The sequence below is a fragment of the Pipistrellus hanaki genome, assembly GCF_964339955.1.
Source record: "Pipistrellus hanaki genome assembly, chromosome: 4".
Taxonomy (NCBI): Eukaryota; Metazoa; Chordata; class Mammalia; order Chiroptera; family Vespertilionidae; genus Pipistrellus; species Pipistrellus hanaki.
This window is the reverse complement of record NC_140506.1, coordinates 40,857,476-40,883,142: the sequence shown is the minus strand read 5'-3', so window position 1 is coordinate 40,883,142 and position 25,667 is coordinate 40,857,476. Positions and strand designations below refer to the sequence as shown.

General features: G+C 35.0%; 1 protein-coding gene across 2 annotated transcripts in view; it reads left to right on the top strand.

The window, feature by feature from the left end:
• Window positions 1–25,667, top strand: part of EDIL3 (EGF like repeats and discoidin domains 3) — a 358,208-nt gene that overhangs the window by 328,924 nt on the left and 3,617 nt on the right. For both annotated transcript variants that reach the window (XM_084881777.1, XM_084881776.1), the window contains one exon: window positions 7,702–7,857. In XM_084881777.1, the coding sequence (XP_084737903.1) occupies window positions 7,702–7,857 (156 nt within the window). The remainder of the gene's footprint in view (window positions 1–7,701; window positions 7,858–25,667) is intronic.

The following is a 25,667-nucleotide window of genomic DNA, read 5'->3' as shown; positions in this document are numbered from 1 at the left end:
TTTCCCCTTTATATATCATAATTTAAGTGAATTAATCAATGCCAGGCAATAGATTCAGTCTTTAGAATCTTAATTTATTAACTCAGAATGTGTTTATACATTTGGTTGTTTCTAGCTTTTAAACATATTTGAGATGTAAGGAAAAAATCTTGACATATAGACTTTCATTTAGAACTATTTCACACCTAGAGCTTTAATGAAACCAGGTTTATTTTCTCAAATGTTTCCTGAGAACTACATTTGGAAAGTTCCTCTGGAGCCTAGAAAAGAAAACCTGATTTTCAGTGTTCCTATGCTGAGCTTACCTCATTTTACCACATCCAACTTCTAAGTTGTGACTGCTGCAGCCTTTGATTCCTTCTCATCTTCCATCAAGTAGGTATTCAAATATATGTCAGATGATGACTTTCCAAGCTATCTGGACAGAGTCCCCTATAACTGCGTGTGAGGATTCCAACCTCTGAAGCAGAACAGTGGTAGCCAAGACCCAGAGTCTGCCCTGTAGCTTAGAGGACCCGGTAGTCACTCCATTCCAAACAGAAACTGTGTGCTGTGACCAGTACTCTACCTCCCAGGGTCCCATCCCACTCATTTCTCCATAATACAAACCTGGCTGAGTAGAATAAAATATATTTTGCCTATATGTTAGATCATTGATTCACTAAAAACTGGATGTGTTTATTGAAATGGTGAACAATGAAAACCAAGTTGCCTATCTCTATGATTTTATACATGACAAGAGGCTTATCATTCAGACTAGCTAAGTCGTGGCACCTAAATGTCTACTGAGCCTTACTAACAATGCTGGAGGCGGTGTTGATAACTGAAGGTCAGAAAGGAAATTATCAAAACTGCCTAATAGATTGTAAGAGACAAAGGGGAACCCTTTAGTTTAGGGGTGTCGAACTCAATCAGAGAAGGGGCCAAAATCTAAAATCCAGCCTAAATCGCGGGCCGAATGGTTTACTGAACAGTCATAAACTGACAATGTCATAAACTGACAGCGGAGTGCAGTGATGACAGCGCGATGCGGGCCACATTGCAAGGCCTGGCGGGCTGGATTTGGCCCTCGGGCCTTGTGTTTGACATATGTGCTTTAGTTATATATAATATATAGTAAAAGAAAAAACACTAATTAAAAAACTACATTATATTGTGAATTTCTTGTATGAACACGTATGGGAAGAGCAGATGTCTAATATGAAAAGCAAGATTGTCAGTAAGAATTAACTCTGGGTAACAGAAGTACAGGTTATTTTATCTGGATTTCTTATATCTCTTTGCATCATCTGAAATTTCCACAATGAATGAATTTGACCAAATAATCTTAATTCCATTAATTTGTCTTATGTAAATGAGATAGATGACCAAATGAAAGGACTAGTATTTCCTGAAACTATTGATTTTGAAGAAAAACAAATTAAGGGTATAGGGAGGATAAATGTTTTATAGTAAATAAATGATTCTGGTAAATCCTTAAAATAGCTTGTTAGAACAAAAATATCTTAAAAGTAGTTTATTGATATAGAGAATTACCAGTGAAATATTATAAAAAAGAAGAACAAACTAATTATCCTACAAATATGGACTAAAAGTGCAACCAATACCTGGTAACCAAAATTGTTCAAATGCCAAGTTCAACAAGTTTGTCTAAAATAAAAAATAAAAAAATCCATGTTTATGGGGGAGTAAAAAACATTGATTATATTTGCTAGTGAGGTTGATTTTTAAAAAATATTTTGTCTTAGTATTTCTCAGTATTTTTCATAGCATATATTACTTTTATAATGATAAATATTATTACAAAAATATGAAATATTAATAATTATTATGCTCTCTCCCAATCTTAGTTAAAATATGCAGTTGAACTACTTGCATAAGTGAACTTTAGAAAAGTTAACAGTCATGAACTGTCAATAAACATGGGGCGCTGTTCATGTTATAATTGCAGGTGATTGTTAAGTACAGAATAATCTCACTTTTTAAAAAATATATTTTATTGATTTTTCACAGAGAGGAGGAGAGAGGGATAGAGAGCTAGAAACATCGATGAGAGAGAAACATCGACCAGCTGCCTCTTGCACACCCCCCACCGGGGATGCGCCCGCAACCAATGTACATGCCCTTGACCGGAATCGAACCCGGGACCTTTCAGTCCGCAGACCGACGCTCTACCACTGAGCCAAACCGGTTTTGGCTAACCTCACTTTTGAATTGAGAGCAGATGGTGCCTGGATATTTGAAATGTCTACCGTAGGCCAGGCGTCCCACAGAACACACTCCTGGGTGATCGATCACCTGGGCTTGGAAAGCCCGTTTATGACGCGGTGCGCATGTTATAATGGTTTCACGTGTAAAAGCCACATTGCGGAACATCGGCAAAACTGTAAATTCTCTCTGTCTTTAAAAGGTTGTTTTATGGTATCTTCTTTCTTTTGTAAAAGCAGTCATGGTTTTAAAATTCCATAGGGAAAAAGCAATTGCTATGTTAAAGGTTTAATAATATTATTGGAATTTGAAACTTTTTTAAGGGAGGAATGCAATGAGTGTTAGAATAAGCGGATTTATCCAGCCTCATATAATATGTTAAGGTTCTTAACCCATAACCTTAGATTTACAAAAGCATATCGGATAAGGGGTTGGAAAATAGTTCATAATAGATTATGACATTAAGTGGTAGGCCTGCAAATATGGACTGAAAGTATTGTTTACCAACACTGATACATAACAATATTGTTCAATTGCTAAATACAATTAATTAGGTGCCTTAAAGTAGCTAGGATTACATACAATTGTTTTATGTAATGCTGAGATGAAAATTCTTTGTTTAAACCAAAATGTTTCCTAAACATTTTACCCATAATTCTACCTTAAATACGATATTATCATATTAGATTCAAAGTCATTCCTATTTAATGAGTTAATCTTGCAAATCTCCATGAAGTTATCAAATATATAATCCAAAACAGTTGATACAACATAAAAGCAAAAACTAGAGCATTTTAGATGCAGCTGACTGTCATATTTCTGTGATAACTCTCTTTGGCCTTTTTGTTCACTTCTCCGCACACTTATTTATCTGTCGCACTTTTCATGTTCATCACCCCTTTAAAAGCATCTCCATGAAAATCATGACTTTCCTCGTCTTTCCTATCTCCTTCCAGAGAGCCATCTGTCAGGGTGTTATGCAGATATTTGAAATGTAGCTTATCTTGACCTTTTTCAAACAAATGCTCTTAGTTATTTTATACTGTTTTTCTAAATTAGACTCTACCAGTATACTTTCCTAGGAAATTATAGGACATTTTACAATAAAAAAGTTATATTCCACCGAAACCGGTTTGGCTCAATGGATAGAACGTCGGCTTGGGGACTGAAGGGTCTCGGGTTCGATTCCGGTCAAGGGCATGTACCTTGGTTGCGGGCATCTCCCCAGTAGGGGGCGTGCAAGAGGCAGCCGATCGATGAGACTCTCTCTCATTGATGTTTCTAGCTCTCTATCTCTCTCCCTCTCTGTACAAAATCAATAAAAAATATATTTAAACTTAAAAAAAAAGTTATATTCCTACATAATCCTCTTGCAATACTCATATGTCATTTAAACCTCCCTATATATCCATTCTCTCATTTTTCCACATTTACAATTAAAAGAAAAAAATCACTGTAATTGCTAATCTAATTTTCTCTTCTAATATTATTTTGGAACCATTCCCTATTATGATATAATCAATATTTAAGTATGGGTGCACAACATTCCATACTATTAATTATATTATGTTTAGTTAAGCATTTTATCCGTGAATGGGAATTTCAATTGATTCAAATTTTCTCTACTTTAAGTAAAAATAAAACAACTGTCTTTTTACATATCCTGAGAAGGTGACCAAAATATACTACAATCTAGAAGTTGCTCTTAGCACAATCTGGCCACCCAGTTTTTCTATTTCTATATTTATGCTTCTAATAAGTTGTTCAAAAACTCATACTAGATTCTTTCCTCAGATTTATTTGCTCTTTGTTGTCAAAGCCTTATATTGCTCTGACTATAGCCTATATATTATTTTACACACTTAATACATATTAACTCATCTAATCCATATGCTAGCGAATCCTATGGAGTTCCATATATGTATTCGTAATAGAGAATATTTTCAGATGAAGAGATTGAGATGCAGAGAGGTAAGGGAACCTGCCCAAGGGCAGAGAGCTAGTAAGGGCAGAGCAGATTGGGAAGGTAGACCGCAGCTCCACTATAATACTACTATGCTGCCTCTCACAGTCACATTCCTGAAGATCAGAGACAATTTCAACTAGTTGTCTTCACACTAAAAATTGTGAAGTTGTTACACCATGACATTGTGTTTCCTTGACCAATAATATTATCTTGGGTAGAGAAACAAGAGCAGGGCCATTAGCACTTTCTGCTATGCTACATTGCGGCATTTTAGCCATGAGTTCATTTCTTACCCAGGAGCATGCTTAGGAATCAGTACTCTCTCAATCCAACAAAACCTTTATCAAGGGACCATTACTTACAAGGCAGATTTACTAGTAATACAGATCTGGAGGGGAAGTGTAGTGCACCAAAGCCAAAAGTCTGCCCATATGCCAGGTCAAATCCCTAAATAACCTGCCCTACTTGAGCCAGACCTTGAGAGGTGAGGGTTTGAAACAGCAGAAGGTACTTTGTCCAGCACGTTTGCAGTACATTGTTAACTCAGAAGATCTGCAAGAGCACAGAGTGGTCCTGGGCTCGGGGTAAGCCTCGGGGTAAGCAGAGGTCCAGAGAAATGGGCTTTCCTGGGATCCTCCTGCATGCTGAGAGTGAGGATGATCTGTGCATGAGCCTATCTCAGGGTGAGATCTGAATATGCCCTGTGGCAGCGACCATGCTGATTATTTTTATAGTGAAAAGGGGTTTGCTTAAGCCTGATAGTCTAAGTTTAATGTAACAAATTCTAGGACAGAATCCAGCTTGAAACAGATTGCTAATTATTTAAGTCAAGAAGTTGACTTAACTGAAAAAGAAAAGAAAAAAAAAACATTTCTGAATTAAAAAACAAAAACTGGATAAGGGGAGCAGTTGAGCAGGAGAAAACTCTATCTGTTAGAAAGAGCCAAGACATACAGCTGAAGGAGAAAACATCTCCACCCAGCAGGAAGCCCAGCTGACTGTAAGAAACGCCACAGCAGAAGGATGCTATCAGCGTCCTCATTGCGTCACGTTAGCTCACGACTATATAGGAGGTTTAGGAAATGAGGAATCTCGCTCTGGAGGTGTTCATATTCTTGGAGGCAGTTTCAGTTCCTGTGTGTTTATAGTCTTGATGGCAAACAGTGACTCAGAGCAGAGGGAGAGAGAGAGAGAGAGAGAGAGAGAGAGAGAGAGAGAGAGAGAGAGAGAGAGAGAGAGAGAGGAGAGAGAGAGAGAATGTTTTCATTTATTGAGTGTTAGCAGCATCAAGAACACTTTGAAGACCAGCAGCTATGTCTACATGTCTCAGTGCAATTATATCTGGAATTATGACAACAAAAGCAAACCATATTTTTAAGCCCCAACAGCTGAATAACAGCGAGGAAATTGGTGTTAGAATACAGGGCTGCTATCCCAGTATTGTAAAACCAGGATTGTTTTTGTCTAGGGCTTAGAGTTTCTGTAAATTTGATGAGTGTCGTGAGAGAGCCTTGAGATGCCTCAGAAATTCCTGAAATAGTCACAGAGAATGGGAAAAAAAAATCATTGGCTGAGAATCTCTGTGTATGGCGGACCTTTGAATGGGAAAGACATGGATTTGAATCTGGGATCCTTCCTTTACTCACTCTTTATCTTTGACTAAAGTTATGTTAGACATCTAGGAAGAGACTTCCCCATCGTACAGGGCTGTTGAGGGCATTCAATAAATACATACAAGAAAACACTTAGCATAGTGTGAGCAACAACAGTTTCCTTCCCAGGTTACCACAGTTTTGCCACCCTGCATTGCTATTGGATGCACAAGGTTTTTAGATGATATAATACATGCTTGGAAAATAGCAAAAACGGAAGCACAGTGTTTTGTAGTTTTTGTTAGGCTTTCTCGGGTATTTTAATAAAGAATCAAAGCTTATTTTGAGCATCGTGTTTGTAATTAAAGAATGTCTTAAAAAGTAAATAAAAGTTTATATGATTTTTAAAGGAAATATTTCTAGGCTGTGAAACATTGGGAACTTTGTTCACATTTTTATTTGTTGAGTATCTGTCGCTAATTATGCTCTATTCAGTGCATTCTCCTAGCCCTCTCTTCTCATTCGTGACCTGAATTTGACCCATAACTGTCTATTTGTGGCTATGAACATCTCAGGATGGAGAGTCTGAAATAGAAACAAACAAAAGGACATAGTGGTTGAAAGCAGCCAAGGTCACACATGGGATCATGACAGTTAAAGATGATAAGATCAAGGATGTAGCCGGGCACTTAGTCATAGGAAGTAGGAGGAAGTAGGTGGCTATTGTAAGAGGAGAAAGGAAGTCATAGATCAAGAATTATTAAGGATCAAAAAGTAAAGATCTTATAAGAATTGTCCACGTGGAAACAAATTGTTCCTTTTTATTTAATGAGTAGTATCACATGGTGTAAGAAAAGATGCACGAATTAGGAAATGAAGAGGGAGAATACTAAATTACTTAATGTTATGTATCCTTTGATAAAAATTATCCCTATCTTTTGTATTTCATTTTGATGAATTTAATGCTTACTAAACCATCTTTGGTATTTAAGTACATATTTGTCCTTTAAATATATATTTTGTAGGAACAAACACATTATAAACACAGATTCCAAAAGTCCTGGATGTATATTTTCATCATCCTTCATCTTTGAACAATCCTCGACTTTCTCCTTAATATTTTTAGGATTGTAGTTTTCTGAAAGAGGATTTTCATTAGATAATGATTACTATTAATTTGTTATATATTAATGAACTGATTAAAATTCATGGAACCGGGGTTGAATTTTTATTTAATGTTTAATTTTGAAACATCTAAGACAATTTTTGTCTCTTTTTAAAATATTTTCATTGATTTCAGAGAGGAAGGGAGAGGGAGAGAGATAGAAACATCAATGATGAGAGAGAATCATTGATCAGCTGCCTTCTGCATGCCCCCTACTAGGGGTTGAGCCTGAAAGCTGAGTATGTGCCCTTGATCAGAATTGAACCCAGGACCCTTCAGTTCACAGGCTGATGCTCTACCCACTGAGCAAACCGGCTAGGGAGACACTTTTTGTTTCTGATGTGTACATAGCAACCACTTTATTATTATGAATTGACCAATAAAGTCAGGAAATTGAATTATAATACAATATCTGGGAGATAATGACCAGTCTCAAGAAGGTCAGGCTTTCCAGTTCCAAACTGTCTCAATTACACAAAACTGCACAGCTGGACGAATAAGTTTAATATAAAATTGATTGGTATGCTGAAATGACCATCTTTTTATTTTAAAATGGTCAAAGTGGTTGTTTAAGTTTTAAACTGTTTACCCCGGTGGCAAAATCCAAATTACAAGCCATTAATAAACTTAGTCATTACTTTCAAATTACATATAATCAATGGAATTTTGCCTTTAGCATATGTGTTTCTTAATCTCCTAAGTTAAAGAGACTTGCAAATGTATAATAGACTCTATTGTGGCATTTAAACTATGTGTTTTCCTTTTTTTAGGTAGATCTTCTTGTTCCTACCAAAGTGACTGGCATAATTACACAAGGAGCTAAAGATTTTGGTCATGTACAGTTCGTAGGCTCCTACAAACTAGCTTACAGCAATGATGGAGAGCACTGGACTGTGTATCAAGATGAAAAGCAAAGAAAAGATAAGGTAAGTCATCCATGTGGTTTATAATATGCTGAGGTGGAGGATCAAATTGTATCCAAGTTTGATTGAATGAATTGCTTATATATATGTAATGAAAACAATGGCCACATGCATTGAAAAATGTATGTTAGATAAAGCTTTAAAGAATAGCACTGTAAAGGAGTTTATAATCAAATATGGGAATGGTGCAGGAAAACAAATTACTTTACTAATAACAATTTCTATATTCTCAATTGCCTAATATCCAACTAAGTAAGATTCAGCTTATATTTTATAAACCTAATAGAAACTTAACTAATTGATCATAAGGCACATGTAAATATTGTTCCAACCCACGATGCTATTATTTTTATTATTAAAATACATTACTGGTCCACATGGAAAATGTTCTTTGGAGAAAAATAATTCAAACATTAACTAAAATATTTTTTAATTTTGTATTTTATATTTTAACAATTGGGAATTTTAGAAATATACAAATTTCAACTCTTGTACTAATTCATCAAAATTAAAATACAGGACATTCTTCTGCTCAACTTCCTAAATTGAGTTTTGATTCATATATTTGTTTAATTTTTGATCTGTATAATTTTTTTAATATTACAATGACAGATATATATTAGTACATCATACAATTCTATCCCATATAATTTCTAATTGTCTTTCTAAAAGTTGTTACCATTTTGAGTAACTTTTTCTGGTATCTACTGGTCTGGATTTTTATGGACCTTGGAGAATGGACATGCTCTGGGTTAATATCGATAATTAGTTGGGTCAAATATTAAAATATGGTCTCAGCTGAACTAATGAAATTAATTCATTGCTTGGAGTCTTTTTGCAAATAACCCTAGCTTTCTGAGAACATCAACAGACACAAAATATCTTTGTTTAAGGATCTGGGTGAACATATACAACAATTTTTTACACATTAAGTATTTTATATAATAGTTATTCCTGTTATTGTGCAATTAGCCAATAGAGAGTTGAGAATGTCTTTTTTCTTCAGATATTCTGGCAGAAAACTCAGAAATTTTTATAAAAATTCTAATCTTAAAAAGCAATGACTTTTTAAGCGAATCAACAGTCTGAATTTAGTTCACACAAAATTTGTTTTAGAGGACCATGTTTTAGTTTAGCTACATCTATTTACCTTTTAACATCTTAGAACAAACTCATTTAGCTTCTTGATACATTCATTGAATATTTCAGAACACACCCACACACATACATTTTACCATGTAAAAACTGTTGTATCTTGCAATATCACAATTTGTCAGCGCTTATTATTTTCTAGAACATAAAATAATGCCATGTTTTATAATTAGTGGTATCTTTTTTTTAATATATTTTATTGTTTTTGTACAGAGAGGAAGGGAAAGAGATAGAGAGTTAGAAACATCGATGAGAGAGAGTCATCGATCAGCTGCCTCTTGCACACCCCCCACTGGGGATATGCCCGCAACCAAGGTACATGCCCTTGACTAGAATCGAACCCGGGTCCCTTCAATCCCCAAGCCAACGCTCTATCCATTGAGCCAAACCAGTCTCGGCTAATTAGCGGTATCTTATATTAAATTAATATTGGGTATTTTGTAAAACTCTATTCAAATTTATTTTTGAGCTGTAGACAATACCTGCCATCATTTATTGCAAGTAATGATTTCAGTTCCTTTCTTTCACATTTTACAGTAGGCAGTCTGATGCATAGAAAATATTTATGTTTTATAAGGTGAAGATTTATAAACTTCATAAACTTCATACAACTCTTGAAATTAATTTTAAAGTAGATGAGTATTTTCATCCATAACCCATGTATAAAAAGCACAATTATAATAAGTAGAAAGCACATTTATAATAGTAAAATTATTATATTGGATGATTTGGGAAGAGGTATAAAGAAAAATATGGTGAAACCATTGCAGTGGTGAAATACTTCTTTGTCTTCATTTACATTAAGCATGTGATTTAATGATTATATGTGAATAATTTAATTTTTTTCCTTGATAGACTAGAAAATTTCATATTAACATATTTTACTTCATTATCTTGGTCTGAAATGTATATAAAAGTTTTGTGCTATGTTGGCCAAGTTACTTGATAGTATTGTTCAAGTGTTCTAGATCTTTACTGGGTTTTTTTTTTCTATTTGTACTCTCAATTACAGAGAGAACAATGTGAAAATCTCCAACTATAATTGAGAATGTCTTCTTGCAGTTATATCAGTGTTTGTTTGATGTATTTTGAAGCTCTATTAAAAGATGCATGAGTGGTTAGAATCATAATGTCCTCTTGCTCAAATAACTCCTTTATCATTAGAAAATGCCCTTCTTTATCCTGATAATATGTTTTACTCTGAAATCTACTTTATGGGTATTGATAGAGGTACTTCAGCTTTCTTTTGATTAGTAATATGTTGGTATATGTTTTTCCCATCCTTTTACTTTTAGCCTATTTGTACTTTGTATTGGAAGTGCATTTCTTCTGTGCAGCATATAGCTGGGTCTCTTTTTTTAAAATCCAACTTTCTCTGCCTTTTACTGGAGTATTTATATTTGAAATGAGTATTGATGTAATTGAGTTAACATCCATCATCATGATGTTTATTTTCTACTTGACACGTTTTCTTCATTTCTTCATTTCTTTTGGATTAATTTAATGTTTAATGTTTTCTTTGTTGACTTATTTTCTATAACTTTTTTTTGTTTTAGTGATTTTACACATTTTAAACTTATCAGTCCTACCTTCAAATTAATATAGAGCCTCAGAAAGTTACCTCCATATGCATAAGTAAAATAGGTTATAACTATAAGCTCATGTACGCAGGAGCTGCTTTTCTTATAACACATGATTTTGATTTTTGACATTTCCAAAATAAGTCTTATTTTTAAAAATAAATGGGTTCCCATTAGGCAAGTCAGAAAATTATGAGTGTATGTTGACACAGTCAGTGAAAAAATAAATAAGCAGGAATTCTCATATGAGACAATGTTACAGTGTTATCTATCCAATGTCAAAATTTCTGAAAAATTAAACCACTTCAATATTATAAATAGGACAATTAGCTAAACTCAGCTAATGTAACTTGTAGTTTTGAAATCAAATTTGCCAGTTTGTTTATAATATTATAACTAATTCAAAGTAATAAAGAAAAGACAATAGTTTACTATGTATTACTGACAAAACTAACAACAATAAACTATACAAAAAAACACAGCATTTACTATTATAATAAAAATACATTATGATAAGAAGAAACTACTTCAGGACATAAACATCTCCATTCCCACAGAGAAGGGAATTTTATAAAATAAATGAGAAAATGTATACACACACACGCGCACGCACACACACACACACACACACACATACACTGAGTGGCTATATATTATGATCTATGAATGCATAATAATCTGGCCACTCAGAGTGTGTGTGTGTGTGTGTGTGTGTGTGTGTGTGTCTGTGTGTGTGTGTGTGTACACACATACTAGTAGCCTAGTGCATGAATTTGTCCACAGGTGGGGTCTGGCTGGCCCCACCCCTGATTTAGCCAAAGCCAGCTTGAGGAAGGGGCCACCCCCTGACCAGGCAAGTTGGCTGGCCACAATGTGTGTCATAGTGACTGGTCATTCTAGTGTTCTGGTTGCTTGGCATTTATATATATAGATATCTTTTATATATTCAAATTACTATTTTGCTTTCTTGTTTCCATGACTATTATTACTAGGTATTTTACTTATAATTTCATATATCCTCTATAGATGTGCTCATTTTCTTTAGAGAGGCCCTACACAACTTAGCAATTAATTTTTCTAAACTCCAACAAGCCAATTCCTATTGACTCTTAGTATTATTTATGTCTTGTTTTCCATGGTTACTTTCCATAAGGGAAAAATGTCCTTATTCTTTACAAGTGAAAATTTAACTACAAGTTTTTGTCCTAATAAATATAATAAGTGAACTGAATGTTTCAGGGAAAAATATGTGCCTGTGAAATATTTTATTGATGCACATTTCTAAAGGAAATATTTACAGAGTTTTCTAATTCCTTTTTTTGTGCCTTTCTGTTTGTTGTTATTGTTGTTGTTTTAGACTGCTGGCTCTAATATATTTTTGGAGTATGTGTATGGAATCTAATATAGACCCAGAAATAAGATTTATTATTTCAGCAAAACAATATTAACATAATAGCAATATTTTAGATTTACTGTAAGTGGCGTAAATTAACTTTTTAAAATGTATGAATGCCTTTTCTGTTTTTCATTAGTCATAGCTGACTAAGCCTCAGGAAAGCAATGCCAAGGAAAATTATATATGTGCATAGGCATGTCTAAATATATGTATGAGTGTGTGTGTGTGTGTATTTGCACAACAATAGTCAATTGGAAAAAAAATTAATGCTTTGTTCTCTTCATTTAGATTCAGGTTTTCACTACACTCTCAGAGCATTTATAAAAATCATAGTTAACTTCAGTATTCTTTTTTTTTTTTTTTTTACAAAATTCCACATTAAACCTTTTATAATTGAGCACATGATAACAGTCTCATCACAGTCCCTTCATTCTTAATTTTTCTAGTCTACAATATGTATTTTATAACATTTAACCAACATTTATATTTCTCTACAACATGGACTCAGATACATTTTTTTATTTGAAAGTCAAATGTTCCTTTGCTCTCATGAAAGTGACATTTGTTTTATACTTTTGGAGCTGTTTTTATTTCAGTTAGCAGGAAAATTGCAAAATTTCACAGACACTTTCAGTATTTAATTTTAAGGCTATAAGCCAAAGTAAAAACAATAATAAATTTCAGGAAGAGTACTTATATGGAAACAGTACAAATTAAGATGTATTTTTTCATCCAGTATATTAGTCATAATATCATAGTGCTTAAGTAAACCTGAATTCACATTTTGGGAGCTTTCATCTTTGGGGGGAAAATGAAGCTTCTAATATTTTATTTTGTCTCTCTCCCTGGAAAATTATACAGGATTTGTAAAAGCACAAGTCAAAAACATTGCAGCTTTACTCTGGATTCTCTATAAAAGAAAATCCAAAACCCTATTTCCAATAAGATTTTGTTGGACCTTAAAGATTAACGACACATATTCATCAAGTACAGTCTACAATACCTTGGTGAACTCTCTAATTTAGTTGTTACCAAAAACATCTGATCATAACACTGGTGAGAGAGTTTATGAAGAAATAAAGATTGCTGGGTCCTGCCTCTGCTCTGGGGATGAGCTAGGAATCTAAATGTTTACAGAGGTCCCAGCCAATGTGAATAATAAGCAAGTAAAAAAGATGACTCTAATTGACACCAAAGTCAAAAGTCAGTTTTTGAAACTACGTGTTAATTTTGAATTTTTCCAAGTAAAAATGGAATATATTCTAATTCATTAGAACTTTGGTTGGCCTCTAATTTGCCAATAGAAGTCAGTATGAATCAATGTCTCCAAAGTAAGTGTAGATTTTAATAAGCTTGTCAATTCTCTTATGAACACTAGAAGGTAAACACGTATTAGTTTCCAATAAATTTTAAATTTTGATAATAGATTTAACGAGTTAGGAACACAGATTCCTAACTCGTTGTCTACTCTAGGCCAGATGTATGGGGAAAAGGATCTCAGCATGACACAGAGCCTCCAAAACTCCCAATCTAAGGAGGAGCTCAACACAGGTGGAAGGACTTTGTTTTCAAGTCAGCTTATTTTGAAGAATCAGTACATAACCTCCCCAGTGTACTATCTGATAACACAACTTTGGGAAAGAAGTAAAGCATAGGTTATGTCCATTTCATAAAAGTCCATGACTCTCCAATGGGAAAACAGAATTTCTGGTCCTTCGAGACTTCCTTAGTTTTCTCAACATTAATGTGCAAAACAAGCAGCAAGTAACAATTCTCATTAATAAAGCTTCCAGAATGTGTATTGGAGGACATATTCAAATTGGACAGTAACTACACGGCATCCTTTCACTCCTGCAGAAGTTGGCACCCTCCATTAGCTGAAATTAAAATTGAATATTTAAAGCCTGGGAAGTCCAGCTCATCAGTGAGGCAGACTGAGGAGACATGGATGCAGTAGTCAACAGCCATGCTCTTCTTTTGAAGTTTGACCTGGCTCAGAAGTTTAAAGCCTGCAGAAGCCCTTTGGAGGGAAACAGGTGGAATCTTCAGCGGCAACCACTGAGGAGCATGCTAGCAGGAGGAAAACGAAAGGGTGAATTAGCCTTGCAAGGGGGAGCAGCCCCCAGTTTTTGAGCTGCAGGAGCAAAGAGAGATTCTCTTCGTCTCGCATGGAGATCAAGAGTTTCGTGCACTCAGAGCCCTGTTACTGCTTTGCATAAAGGCAGGGAGGGAAGGAAAGTAGCTGCTTTTCTGAAAGCTATTTTCAGTAACTACTTGGCTGCACAAAACACTCAACCTCAAAAATAGCAAGTGAGTTGTGCCTTTACATGATGGAGGTTTATATGTAGCCACAGTAGAGTGCTTATTGAGGTATTTGATGAGTGAATTAATTAGAACTAAGTTAAAAAGATGAGGATATAGTTTGTTTTCTAAAAATAAGGACAGTCTTATTTAAACAACCACCATCTGGCATCACAGTTATTTAGAATTTTTATCTGCTTTTTTTCCTTGTTGTAATTCAACATTATGGGACCTGACTAGGAAATAGTTGGTGTGAGGAATGCAAAATTGCCTATATTTACATAAATATGGTGGTATTTTCAAACTCCAGATATCACCTGAGAAGGCTGCTATTTTAACATAATGTAAAGTTTAATGATGAGCTGACCCTTTTTAATATTAAGTTGTAGGGTGGGGCAAAAGTAGGTTTATAATTGTTTGTAGGGAAAATAATACAATAACTAATAAATAACAATACAACAATAAACTCTGTGTTTTATATACTCACAACTGTAAATCTGCCCAGGAGTGGAGAGAGGGAGATAATAATAATTAATATGATTCCATTTTTAGTGCCATAAAAATTACATAGAATTAAAGATTTAAAAAATGGTGTTCTTTAAGACTGAATGGAAGTCTCTTGCAGAAACAAAATATTTATTGAAACAATGTAAATAAAGAGGCTCAATTATTTCCATAAAACATATAATATGCCAATTACAAAACTCAAGGAAATCCTATAAGCCCTCATTTAGCATTGGCAATGTTTGCTCCTGCCAAAAAAAGAACGGAATCTCTGTAAATTTTGCCAAGGTCTCTGAGCAACAAGGCCACAAACTCAGGAAATATTCCAGTATAGAATTGACACAGCAAAGTGGAAGTTGTTTGCAGTTCTGGATCTGCCTGCTGGATTGGGAAAGGATAACCACATTGAACAAATTTAAATTTGCAAAGTAGCTTATTGTCACCAGTGAGCAGAGTGACAGTAGTTAAGGTGCACAGAGAGCAACATGATGGAGACTCTTATCAGAATCAGTTGTGAAGTGGGGGTTTGGGGTCCAAAACAAGGCAAAAAACTGGGTGCAACTTCAGAGGCAAATAGACAGGTCTGTCTTTCCATTGTCATGTTTAACATGAGCTACACGTGTCTTGCCTACCTAAGGATGTTTGTTCCTGAACCTAGCATAAAGGAGGATTTAAGAGCAGGAGAGGAAGAGAGGAATAGGAAGTGGGTTTATGGGTTGGAGAGGGTTAGTGGCTTAAATAATTACAATTGAAGAACCAAGTAACTAGCTACGTGGTAAAAATAAAAGATAATCTAACGTGACAGACTAGCTATAGGAACAATCAGAGGCCATTGTATGTTAAGGAGCTTATTAAACTTAAGAAGTCACTTGGTTTATGTGGAAATAGCAATATAAAACTACTTGTCTTTCTTCACGGATTGATTTTAAAGTTGCAAAGGAGATTTTTTGTATGTTATTTTATAGTCTATAATATTAAAGATTAGCAAAGTGAAATATATGGTTAATTTTGGCCAATGAAACCTTTACATTTCTTAGGTGGTATTTGGATTTTTTAAATCTTTATTTAAGACAAAATTAAAGTGCTTGTTTAAGGACACACAATCAGGTAGTAGAAAAAAAAAGTTAATATCAAGCACAAAATCCACAAAACTCAACAATTTGGGGGTTGATTGCCCTTATGATTCATATTTAGTGAAGATAACATCCCAGCACAGATGCTATGAAACATCATTCTCAATAAGTATATGGAGAAAAGGCAAAACAATGTAGGAAATACAATGAATAATCAATATGTGTTTCTTCTTTGCATTACTTTATGTCCCAAAAACCCAGAACACCTTTATTTAAAAAAAAAATATGATAAGCTACCTAAAATGTGAAAACATGTAGGTTTTTTTTAAAGTTAACTGATGTTCTGCATGAATGAAAAAAAAATATGTGTGAAAAACACAAGACTGTGTATATAATAGTGTATAACATTTTTATTATTATATGCTTTGGGGCCTTAACTTCCCAATGCTTAAATGCTGGAAGTCTTAAACTTTTCTCAGTTTTGTGTTCCTAATCAGCCACCACTCATTAGAAATTAATAAAAATTTCTGCACTGAAAATTCTAAATATCTCACATTTATTATTGATTTATATATTATCAGGCACAATCATATAACAATAATATTCCTCAATAGAAAAGAATTACTCATTATCTTATTTAGATCATCCTTGTATAACTACTGTGAGTGACCCATCAAGTGTTAGACCAAATAGGATACTATGCAGACTGTTAACACATTAAAAAAAATTGATTGTTGATATATTTGCAATGGTCAAGAAATAAAACTTTAATAAATGGTTTAAAATTCAAGTATTTTATCATTTACTAAGTGGCTCTAATAAACCCAATAAAGAACTTATCTAAGAAAAATTGTCAATATTTTTGTTTGAAAAATGACAATGTCATATTTAATGGTAATCTAGTAGTCATCTGTCCTGCCAAGAAAAAGAGTACTTGATCAATATGAATAAGATAGAATCAATGTCATTACTTTAGTACTTGAAACTATACATTGACTATTTGCTAGAATACAGCAAAAATATTAATCTATCAATAATTCATTTCTAAGTAAAATTCCATGCTACTAATATTTTGACTTTTTGATATAATATTATTTTGAAGGTACAAGGAGCCTTTCAAGAACACTAATTCTACATGGTGCACATGCCATTTTTACTATCCCCCATCACATCAGCTGCAGTATGTTGAGCAATTAGAAGTCTTTACCACTTTCAAAATGAATTAATATCCCACTCTTTTCTACTTTTCTATAGTTTAAATCTAAAAAACCCCACAAAACACTAAAAGATACTTGCATAGTTCCATGTTTATCAGAAACTATAACAAGATTTCTAACTCTCGTCACGCCCTCTAAAGTGACCCACTGCAGTGATTCTGATGTAGTTCCTTTTATTGGATCTCAGAGTAAAATTGCATTAGGATGCACGGAGTGCTCTTGAGATACACATTTGTATTAAGTCCCTCAGGGATCTTATGAAAAAGGCATTACATTTCTCATCATTACAAAGTTTCTGGTATAACTTGAAATGAAAAACTGATAAAAGATTACTTTGAAAAATAATAGATGAATCCAGTGATTAAACCTGCATGAAGGGACACTCCCCTCCCCTGCAGTTTTTCTGTAGCTGTGAACAGGTGACCAAACCTGAGATGAGTGAACACAGGAATTAACTTCCAGCTCTCCATTAAAGTGAGAAACAAACTTAATTTTGTTCAGATAAATGAAATATTAAATTGTTAATACTAAAGGAAGATATTTTTCATAAGAGTGAAAATAATATTACTTTCACCTAGCAAAATAGCACTTCCATTTCTTATTTTCGGTAGTTCACCAATATCTATAAGTAATAGCAAAGTTGATGTTTCCCTCCTGATAGCAAGTATATTTTAATAATCAGTATACCCTCAAATATTTGAGACAAAATCATCCAGAATTCAGCTCAGACCAAAGCAGAGTTTGCACCTGCTCAGCTCAGGCAAGGATTCCTTATGTTCTTCACATAGGGTTGTCAAAGTCAGCAAATAAAATAAAGGGTGCCCTTTAAATATGAGTTTCAGATAGCCAATGAATAATTTTTAGCAAATGTGTATCTCATATTTTACAACCTCGTTTCCATTAAAGATCTCCTAGATCTTCCAGTGGGGTTAAATGGTCTCACAGAAGAACAGAGGATAAAGGAGAAAGTCTTTCTTCATGCCAAGGTGTATACACACACACACACACACACACACACACACACACACACACACACACACTGTTTCAGCTATGAATTCTCCCTCTGCTGCTTCATCACTCATCTCCAGGATTATCTTCTGACACTCTCTGAAACTCTTTTCTCCTCAGCACCAGTTTGGTAGAGACATATTCCAAATGCTTAAATCACTGCTGTGCTCATCATAAATATATCTCTGTACTGAGTCATTTCTGACCAAGACAGTATGAAACCCTTCAGAGATGTGGAGTGACAAAAGGTTCTTAATGTGGGATGAGAAATGTCAGGCACTGATTTTTCTACTGCACCATCGTCTGCATATCTGCTATGGAGGGCCAGAGTCAGACTATAGATTATTCTGATAAAATGCAAATTCTGGGTGCGATTTAGGAAATTCTAAGAGGTGAACTCTGGACTTCTGTAAGAGAGGCAGGCTACCCTGTACTTTTTAGAAAAAAGGTAAGGCATTTTTGCATTTCTGATGTTAGACAAAAAAAAAAAAAAGGTAGATGCTCTTAGTTTCTGACAACACTTGGTAATATCTACTGGGGATACCTTTGATAAGAAGATGATTTTCCGGTTCTAAATTTTCTGCAGGAATGTTTCTCATGGCAGTTAAAATCGGAGCGCTAGAGGACAGGTAGTGTAAATATATAGCCACAGTTTAGATGACATGTTTTATGTTCCATAAATCTTTACAGGCAGTCATCCTATGTGATATATTTCCTAGGATATTTCTGTTAACTTAAGGAAACTTTCATCACAAAAGGAGTTAAATATGGTGGTGTGTCCCACCTACTGGCTTTTAGACTGAGCATTCTAAATGCCAGCTAGCTAGAAAAAGGAAGATAACAGTCGACGGAGTTAACGTCTCCTGCTTTGATTTTTCTCCGGGTGATTTTCCAGAGTCAACGACCAATAACAAAAGTCATGTGAATTTCCCAGGGAGGCTCTTCTGGCTCTTCCTAGGAAGCTGCCAGGTCTCCAGTTCCCTGGAGTCCAGGTTATGAAAGAAAACCACAGACGGAATGGAGGTGGCTGCTCTGTCCCCAGTCCCTTCCCACTTTCACCTGACCGGGTTGTATTTTAGCAAATCCTTGGCTCAACTTATCGCTCTCACACTGGACTGGGAAATTGCAAATGTAACCTATGCCAGCTTGCCAGTAACAGAGGAGTTGGTGTGACTGTACAGAGGTAGACCCTTAATCTCATCTCTGTCTGGGTCAGCTGACCCCTTCTATGTGAGGCCAGAAGTTACAAGTTCTCAAAAATAGTCCCAAAGATGTGCCATTTCCTCCTCTTTCTCAACACATCAACCCCCTGAGAGACCAGGAAAGCATGAATTTTAGAAAGAGATTACAGCTCTCTTTACCAATCCAGAATTGTATAGCAGCCAACTAGCTTTCACATGAATTACAGGAAAATAACAGAGAACATGTGGCAATTTAAACAGTAATAAATGACCCGTTATAGCCAGTGTAGAAAAAAATACAACATAGTATTTGCATTTGAGGCCAATTATATTTAAAATATCTCATTGGTGCATTTTAAAGAGAAAAAAATCTAACACAAAGTACAATAGATTGCAAAATAGTACTGCAAGAATCCTAAGTGAACATCAAATTTGTGGCTAACTAAAAATATCTTGGAATATAATCAAAGATTTATATACAGTCGAAGCATGAAGCAAATCCAGATCAGTTCAGCGAAATGTAGCATTCCCTTAAGCCAGAGACCTAAATTTTTACATAATAACAAAAGAGAGCCCTTTTCAGAGTCACTAGACATCTCCTGAGAGCAACAATGGGAGTGGAAACAATTTTCTCAGAGAACCCATATATTAATTTCAGTGGTTGGAAATGATTCATATGCCGGTGGAAGAAAGACATGGAACTTGTCTCTCCATGTGTTTTTTTTTTCACTTCCCCATCAAACAAAAATGTTCTATAATTGGACCTTTGAAGGTAAATCCTTGGATGGGTAGTTTGAAAGCTTTATTTAATTTCATTGAGGGAGCTTGGAAAGCTAAGAAATCTATGAAGCAACCAGGGACCATCCAGACTTTTAAAAGGCTTAGAAACAAAACAACATTTTGAAAGGAATACAGAAAAATTGGCATCCAATATGAAATATGAGGCAGAATTATTTATATATGTCACCATGCTCTACAGCTTTCAGAAAACCTGACTGCAGTTTCTCTGATCTTAAATTAATCCTCAGTAGATGGCCAAAGTAATATTCCCCAAAGAATGGGTAAGCCTTTGCAAAAAATGACATTAAAGAAATATAGGAGAATAAAGATGTGGAATTGTTTTGTTACTAAAATATGAAACAGCACAAGTAATACTAGTTGTTTGATATATTTATTAAGTTTATGTCAATGAAAATACATACTATCCAGAAAATAGAAACAAGAGCAAGTAAAAATAGAATAGAACCAATGAGAAGAAAATGTAGACAGTATATTCTAGGACTACAATAAATATATTGCAATAGGTTGTGAAGACAGGATTTAATCAAAGAATAAGAAAAGACTGAGATATAACTAATCTTGGCACAAGTATGGCACAAGATATGAGAAAGTTTTGGACACAATCCTTTCAGACAACTAAGGACCCTTTTCAGACTAGTCAATATTACAAATATAAAAAGTCCACTAACCTTGCAACATTAATTACTGATTGCAAAGTTTGGAAGTCCACATTCCCACTCCTTTCTGACACCAATTGCAGGTTCAGAGGTCCCTAAGACCACTTCAGGCTGGATAATTCCCTAGAAGGACTCCCAGAACTTATTTAAACTACACTCAGAGTTACACTTCATGACAGCGACAGGTTTCAGATAAAAATTAGCCCAGCATGTGGAGCCGAGTCCAGAAAAGGTCAAGGCTTGAGCTTTCTGTTCTCTCTCCGTAAAGTCCGGGACAGTGCTGCCAACCAGGGAAACTCACTCAGCCCTGATGTGCGGAATGTTTATTGGAGCTCAGTCACCTAGACATGGTTAAATGCTTCCACGGCTGACTTTAGTCTCCAGACCCTCCAGCACTGGCACTGGTCCAAAGGCCCCATCATAACTCACATTGTTGGCGTGGACACTAGTGTGGCCTAAAGCCCCCACATAAACAGAGATGCTCTTATAGGACTTTCCAAGGGAGTTCATTTTTTTCCCAGTAGCTGAAGACAAAGGTCAAAGATCCCTATGGGTAAGGTTAGTCTTTTATGACACAAAGTTGTATGAACTATACACTGCTCACTGGAATGACATGTATCTGCAGATGCTGTGACTAAACTCGATTTGACACATCTTGAACTATGCAGAAATTTTCACCTGCTAACACATTGTTTCAGTGTGGCCTTACTTCATCAGCACTTTTGCAGGGCAGCAGTGCCACTCAAGATGCTTTGGGTTGGAAGCCACTGTGACAGCTCCCCGACCCTCTGTGCTGCTGAGGATTTTTGCTGCAGCATTGTTGGGGTGTCCGATAGTGATGGCTCACCCCCAACTCATTCTTCTGCAGGCTGGTGATCAATATAGACTCTTGTTAATACAATCTACTATCTCCAACAATAGTCTTTCAGGATTTTCTGTTTGTTTGTTTGTTTTTTGGGGATATGTCTTAGAATGCAATTCTCTTCTCTATAGGCACTATTTTCCAAGGAACATTTCCTAGAATATTGGAATTTACCTGAAAACTGATTTCTTGTTTCCTTATTACATCTGAAAGGACATACTTATATTTAGACTAATTTTGTTACAGTTTCATTGGTTTAGTGGAATTGATTGTAGAGAAAACCATCAAGAATGATATACTAGCCATTCAATCATGAAATGGCTTCAGGATGCTAGTAAATTTTCCTAGAAAATTGAATTCACTGAAAATAGCTAGAGTCTATGTCAGCTAAAAGAATCAAACTTTGTTTTCAAACTTTTTATATCCAATTAGTAACAGAAGTTTCACACATGTGAAACTGCCAATAAGAATTTTTTAAATCTTTATTATTGAAAGTATTACATATGTCCTCTTCCCCCCCCCATTTTATACAACTAACAGAAACTTCCTTAAAAAATAATTTACATATATTTAAAAATAATTTTTTAATTTTATTTTTTAAATAAAAGCTTTGTTTTTTAAATGCTCCAAGATAAGGTAAAGTAGGTATAAGTTAAATTGCAGCTTGGCCTAAAATATATTGACAATCTAATCATAGAATCATAAGAAAATGAAGTCTCTCGTATAAACCCTATCCAAATGGATAAATATTATGTTTAATACTATTTGTGCATAATTATTCTGTGAAAATTTAAGGAATTAAGTCACTTAAAACATTGATTCAAGCTATATTAGAAATATTTGACAATTTAAAAAATTCAAGGAATGCTGATACTAAGTACATAAAAATGAATTTTATGATGCTGAACTATAAACTAGTAAGTATAGGTCCTTTATGAAACCACAAAAAATCAGATTTTATACTTACATAATACAGAAATGGTTACTTTATGAAATAGATACTTAAATCCTAATGTCCACTAAATTTCCACTACTTTTTAAATACATCATAATTTTAACTAGGAATTACTATTTTAAAATGCCATAAATTCAATAAGCTAAAATGAAATGGAGATAAATACAAATTTCTACATCTACTATAAACCTATTTTATAGTAAAAAAAATTAGGACAAATCCTGGCTTTAGAGAAATTTTCTGAAAAAGTTCAGAGTTTATTTGACCATAAATCAATTAGTCATGACCCAAAATGTAGTATAATAGTTTTAAATCTTAAGCTGCATTGATAGAAAAATTGTATCTGCAACAAAGGTGTACTCTTTTGAGCCACTGCATACTGTGACCAAACAAATACCACAGTTTAATCAAGTTATAGTTAAACCAGAGGGAAACCAATGGAATGAAATCAAGGTAAGTTTGAAACTTGCCTGAGAAAGTTTTTTAAAGAACCATGAATGTTTACCCTTGAATTTGAATTCAAAAGGTTTGTGTTAGTTATTATTAAATATGTAAAAAGTGATGTGGAGTATGTTTTTTTGTTTGTTTGTTTGTTTGTTTGTTTCTTTTGGATAACTAGATTTCTATACTCATTAAGAATATAGCACTCAGAACAGTAGATGGAACTTAAGAAGAGACATATTCCAGGCCAATAGATAGGCAGGCTTTTGAAGTGTATAAATACACACCTGCCCTGATAAATTGAGCTTACTACAGATAGGTGGACAGTTCCATTTTCTAAATGGAGAGGGAATTTGGTGCTATGCCTTCTCTTCCAAGTCTGTTTCTTCCATTTATGGGTAGAATTAAATAAAAACAGTTTCTTGGGAATCATATTGTTCTCTTCTAACTTCTTTATAAGCATTCCAGACGAAGAGGATACGTAATTGAAATTATGTATGCTAAATAAAGAATTCTTAGCTTTTACACTTCCCTGCTCCCTCCCCCCCCCCCCCCAACACACACACACACACAGTGCTGTGCTAGAAAAATGGATTTTTCATCTTTGTCCTTTCTCTCTCTCTTAAGGCCATCAGTCAATAAAGCCAACAGTTTTGTTTGAAACTATTAACAAGGCAAATGCAAATACAGAAAACTTGAGAAAGCTTTATTTAACCCATTTATTTCTTTAGTATCTGGAATCCCACACATGGTTTTAGTCTCCACATATCAGAAAAGAAGTACTGAAATGTAGAGAGGGTGACCTAAAGGTCAGAGGGATGAACTGATAGCCACTGGACACCTTGCTAAAACACTGACTTGTTAGCCTTGCAGAGCTCAGGGAGGCTGTTAAAAACAGCTTACAAGGTAGGATATGAAGTAAATTCCAAAAGCTTAGAACAATGGGATTCTCTTTAAAACTTTTAATGACTAAAGTTGAGGACAAGTGGAAAGAATTACATCTTCATAAACCAGAAGTACTGCTAGTTAAATAGAATATGCAAAAAATTCCCCAAAGGTTTTCTGGATATTTGTGGAAGGCAGAGTCATAATACATGACTGCTAAGAGAAGCTGAGATATGCCCAGTTCCAGGACTTTGTTATGGAAGATACTGCCTACCTCCAAGATCCTTGGTACCTCCTATTGATGACATCTACTCTGGCCTTAATATACTATTGTCTCTAACAAAGAATGACAAATCTCATCTTATAAAAATATTAAGTGTTGCTGGAATATTAAATTTTATCCAATAGTCTCTGTGCATTGAGATTTGAATCCTCACTTGAATCTGATTTGAATTTTAATGAGTAGAGTTGATATTAGAAAACAAAATTCAAGATTTCAGTCACATTGAGGCAGATACATTTTCTCCTATATACTCCTAGGTTGTAATTATGCAAACCTCTCCAAAATACCTTGAGTGCTTTTTTCTTGAGACCCCATATGTTGGTTTAAGCCTAAGAGACTTCTGAGCATTAACATGTTTGAATATATCAGCACACTTGTCATCAGCTAATTAAGTCTCCTGAAACTGAAACTTCTGCAAATTCCTTTTAAAAACTTCTCAATAAAAGCCACTTTCTCACAACTAAAGTCTAATGTTTTCTCTGCTATATGGAGATTTAAGGTTCTCCATCAGCCATCACAGGCTTGATTTCAATCAAGGTGCTTAAATCTCTAAAGTGTGTATGTGAAAGCACTCTTCTAGAATTCTTAGAGTTCATGAAGCTAACTAAAAATGCTGAATTTGCATTTTGGGCCAGGTGAAACATTGAGATAGCATTCTTAAGCAGGCTCTTCCCAGTGTTAGAGACAAGAAAACAGCATATGAGCCACATGTTTGCACAGCAAGTACAAGATGTCATGCTGGAATTTGCAAATGTGTGCTTTGTGTTCCGTGCTGTGTCATTACTGAGAGAACTCTGAAAATAAGACTGTATTTTCAGAAATTTTAGATCCCAGTTTGGGTGATTCCAATGTAAATTTTGGCTGTTTTTCTATGGACATTTTGGTTGTAAATCATCCTGTTTTAGGAAACTTCATTTAATTTTTTTTTTTAATGAGCATGCAAATATTTATGACTTTTATACAATAAATCAAAAATACCTAGCTCTGTGCAGTTTCAGAGGTAATGCCATTTCTCTATATATTCTCCATGATAAAGAAATTAATATCCTATATAATTAAAGAGGTAATATGCAAATTAACCATCACTCCAACTCACAAGATGGCTGCCCTCAGGTGACCAAAGATGGCCACCCCCATCTGGACACAAGATGGCCCCCACAAGATGGCCAGAAGGGGGGGGGGGGGGGCAGTTGTAGGCGATCATGCCAGCAGCGGAGGGCAATTGGGAGGGACAAAGCCTGCAGGGGAAGGAAGATGGAAGGGATCAGGCCTGTAGGGGAGGGCAGTTGGGGGGTAACAGGCTGGCAAGGGAGGGCAGTTAAGGACAATCAGGCCAGCAGGGGAGCAGTTAGGTATTGATCAGGCTGACAGGGGAGTGGTTAGGTGGTGTTCAGACTGGCAGGCAGAAGCAGTTAGGGGCAAACAGGCAGTTAGGCAGATGAGTGGTTGGGAGCCAGTAGTACTGGATTGTGAGAGGGATGTCTGACTGCCCGTTTAAGCCTGATCCTAAACGTGCAG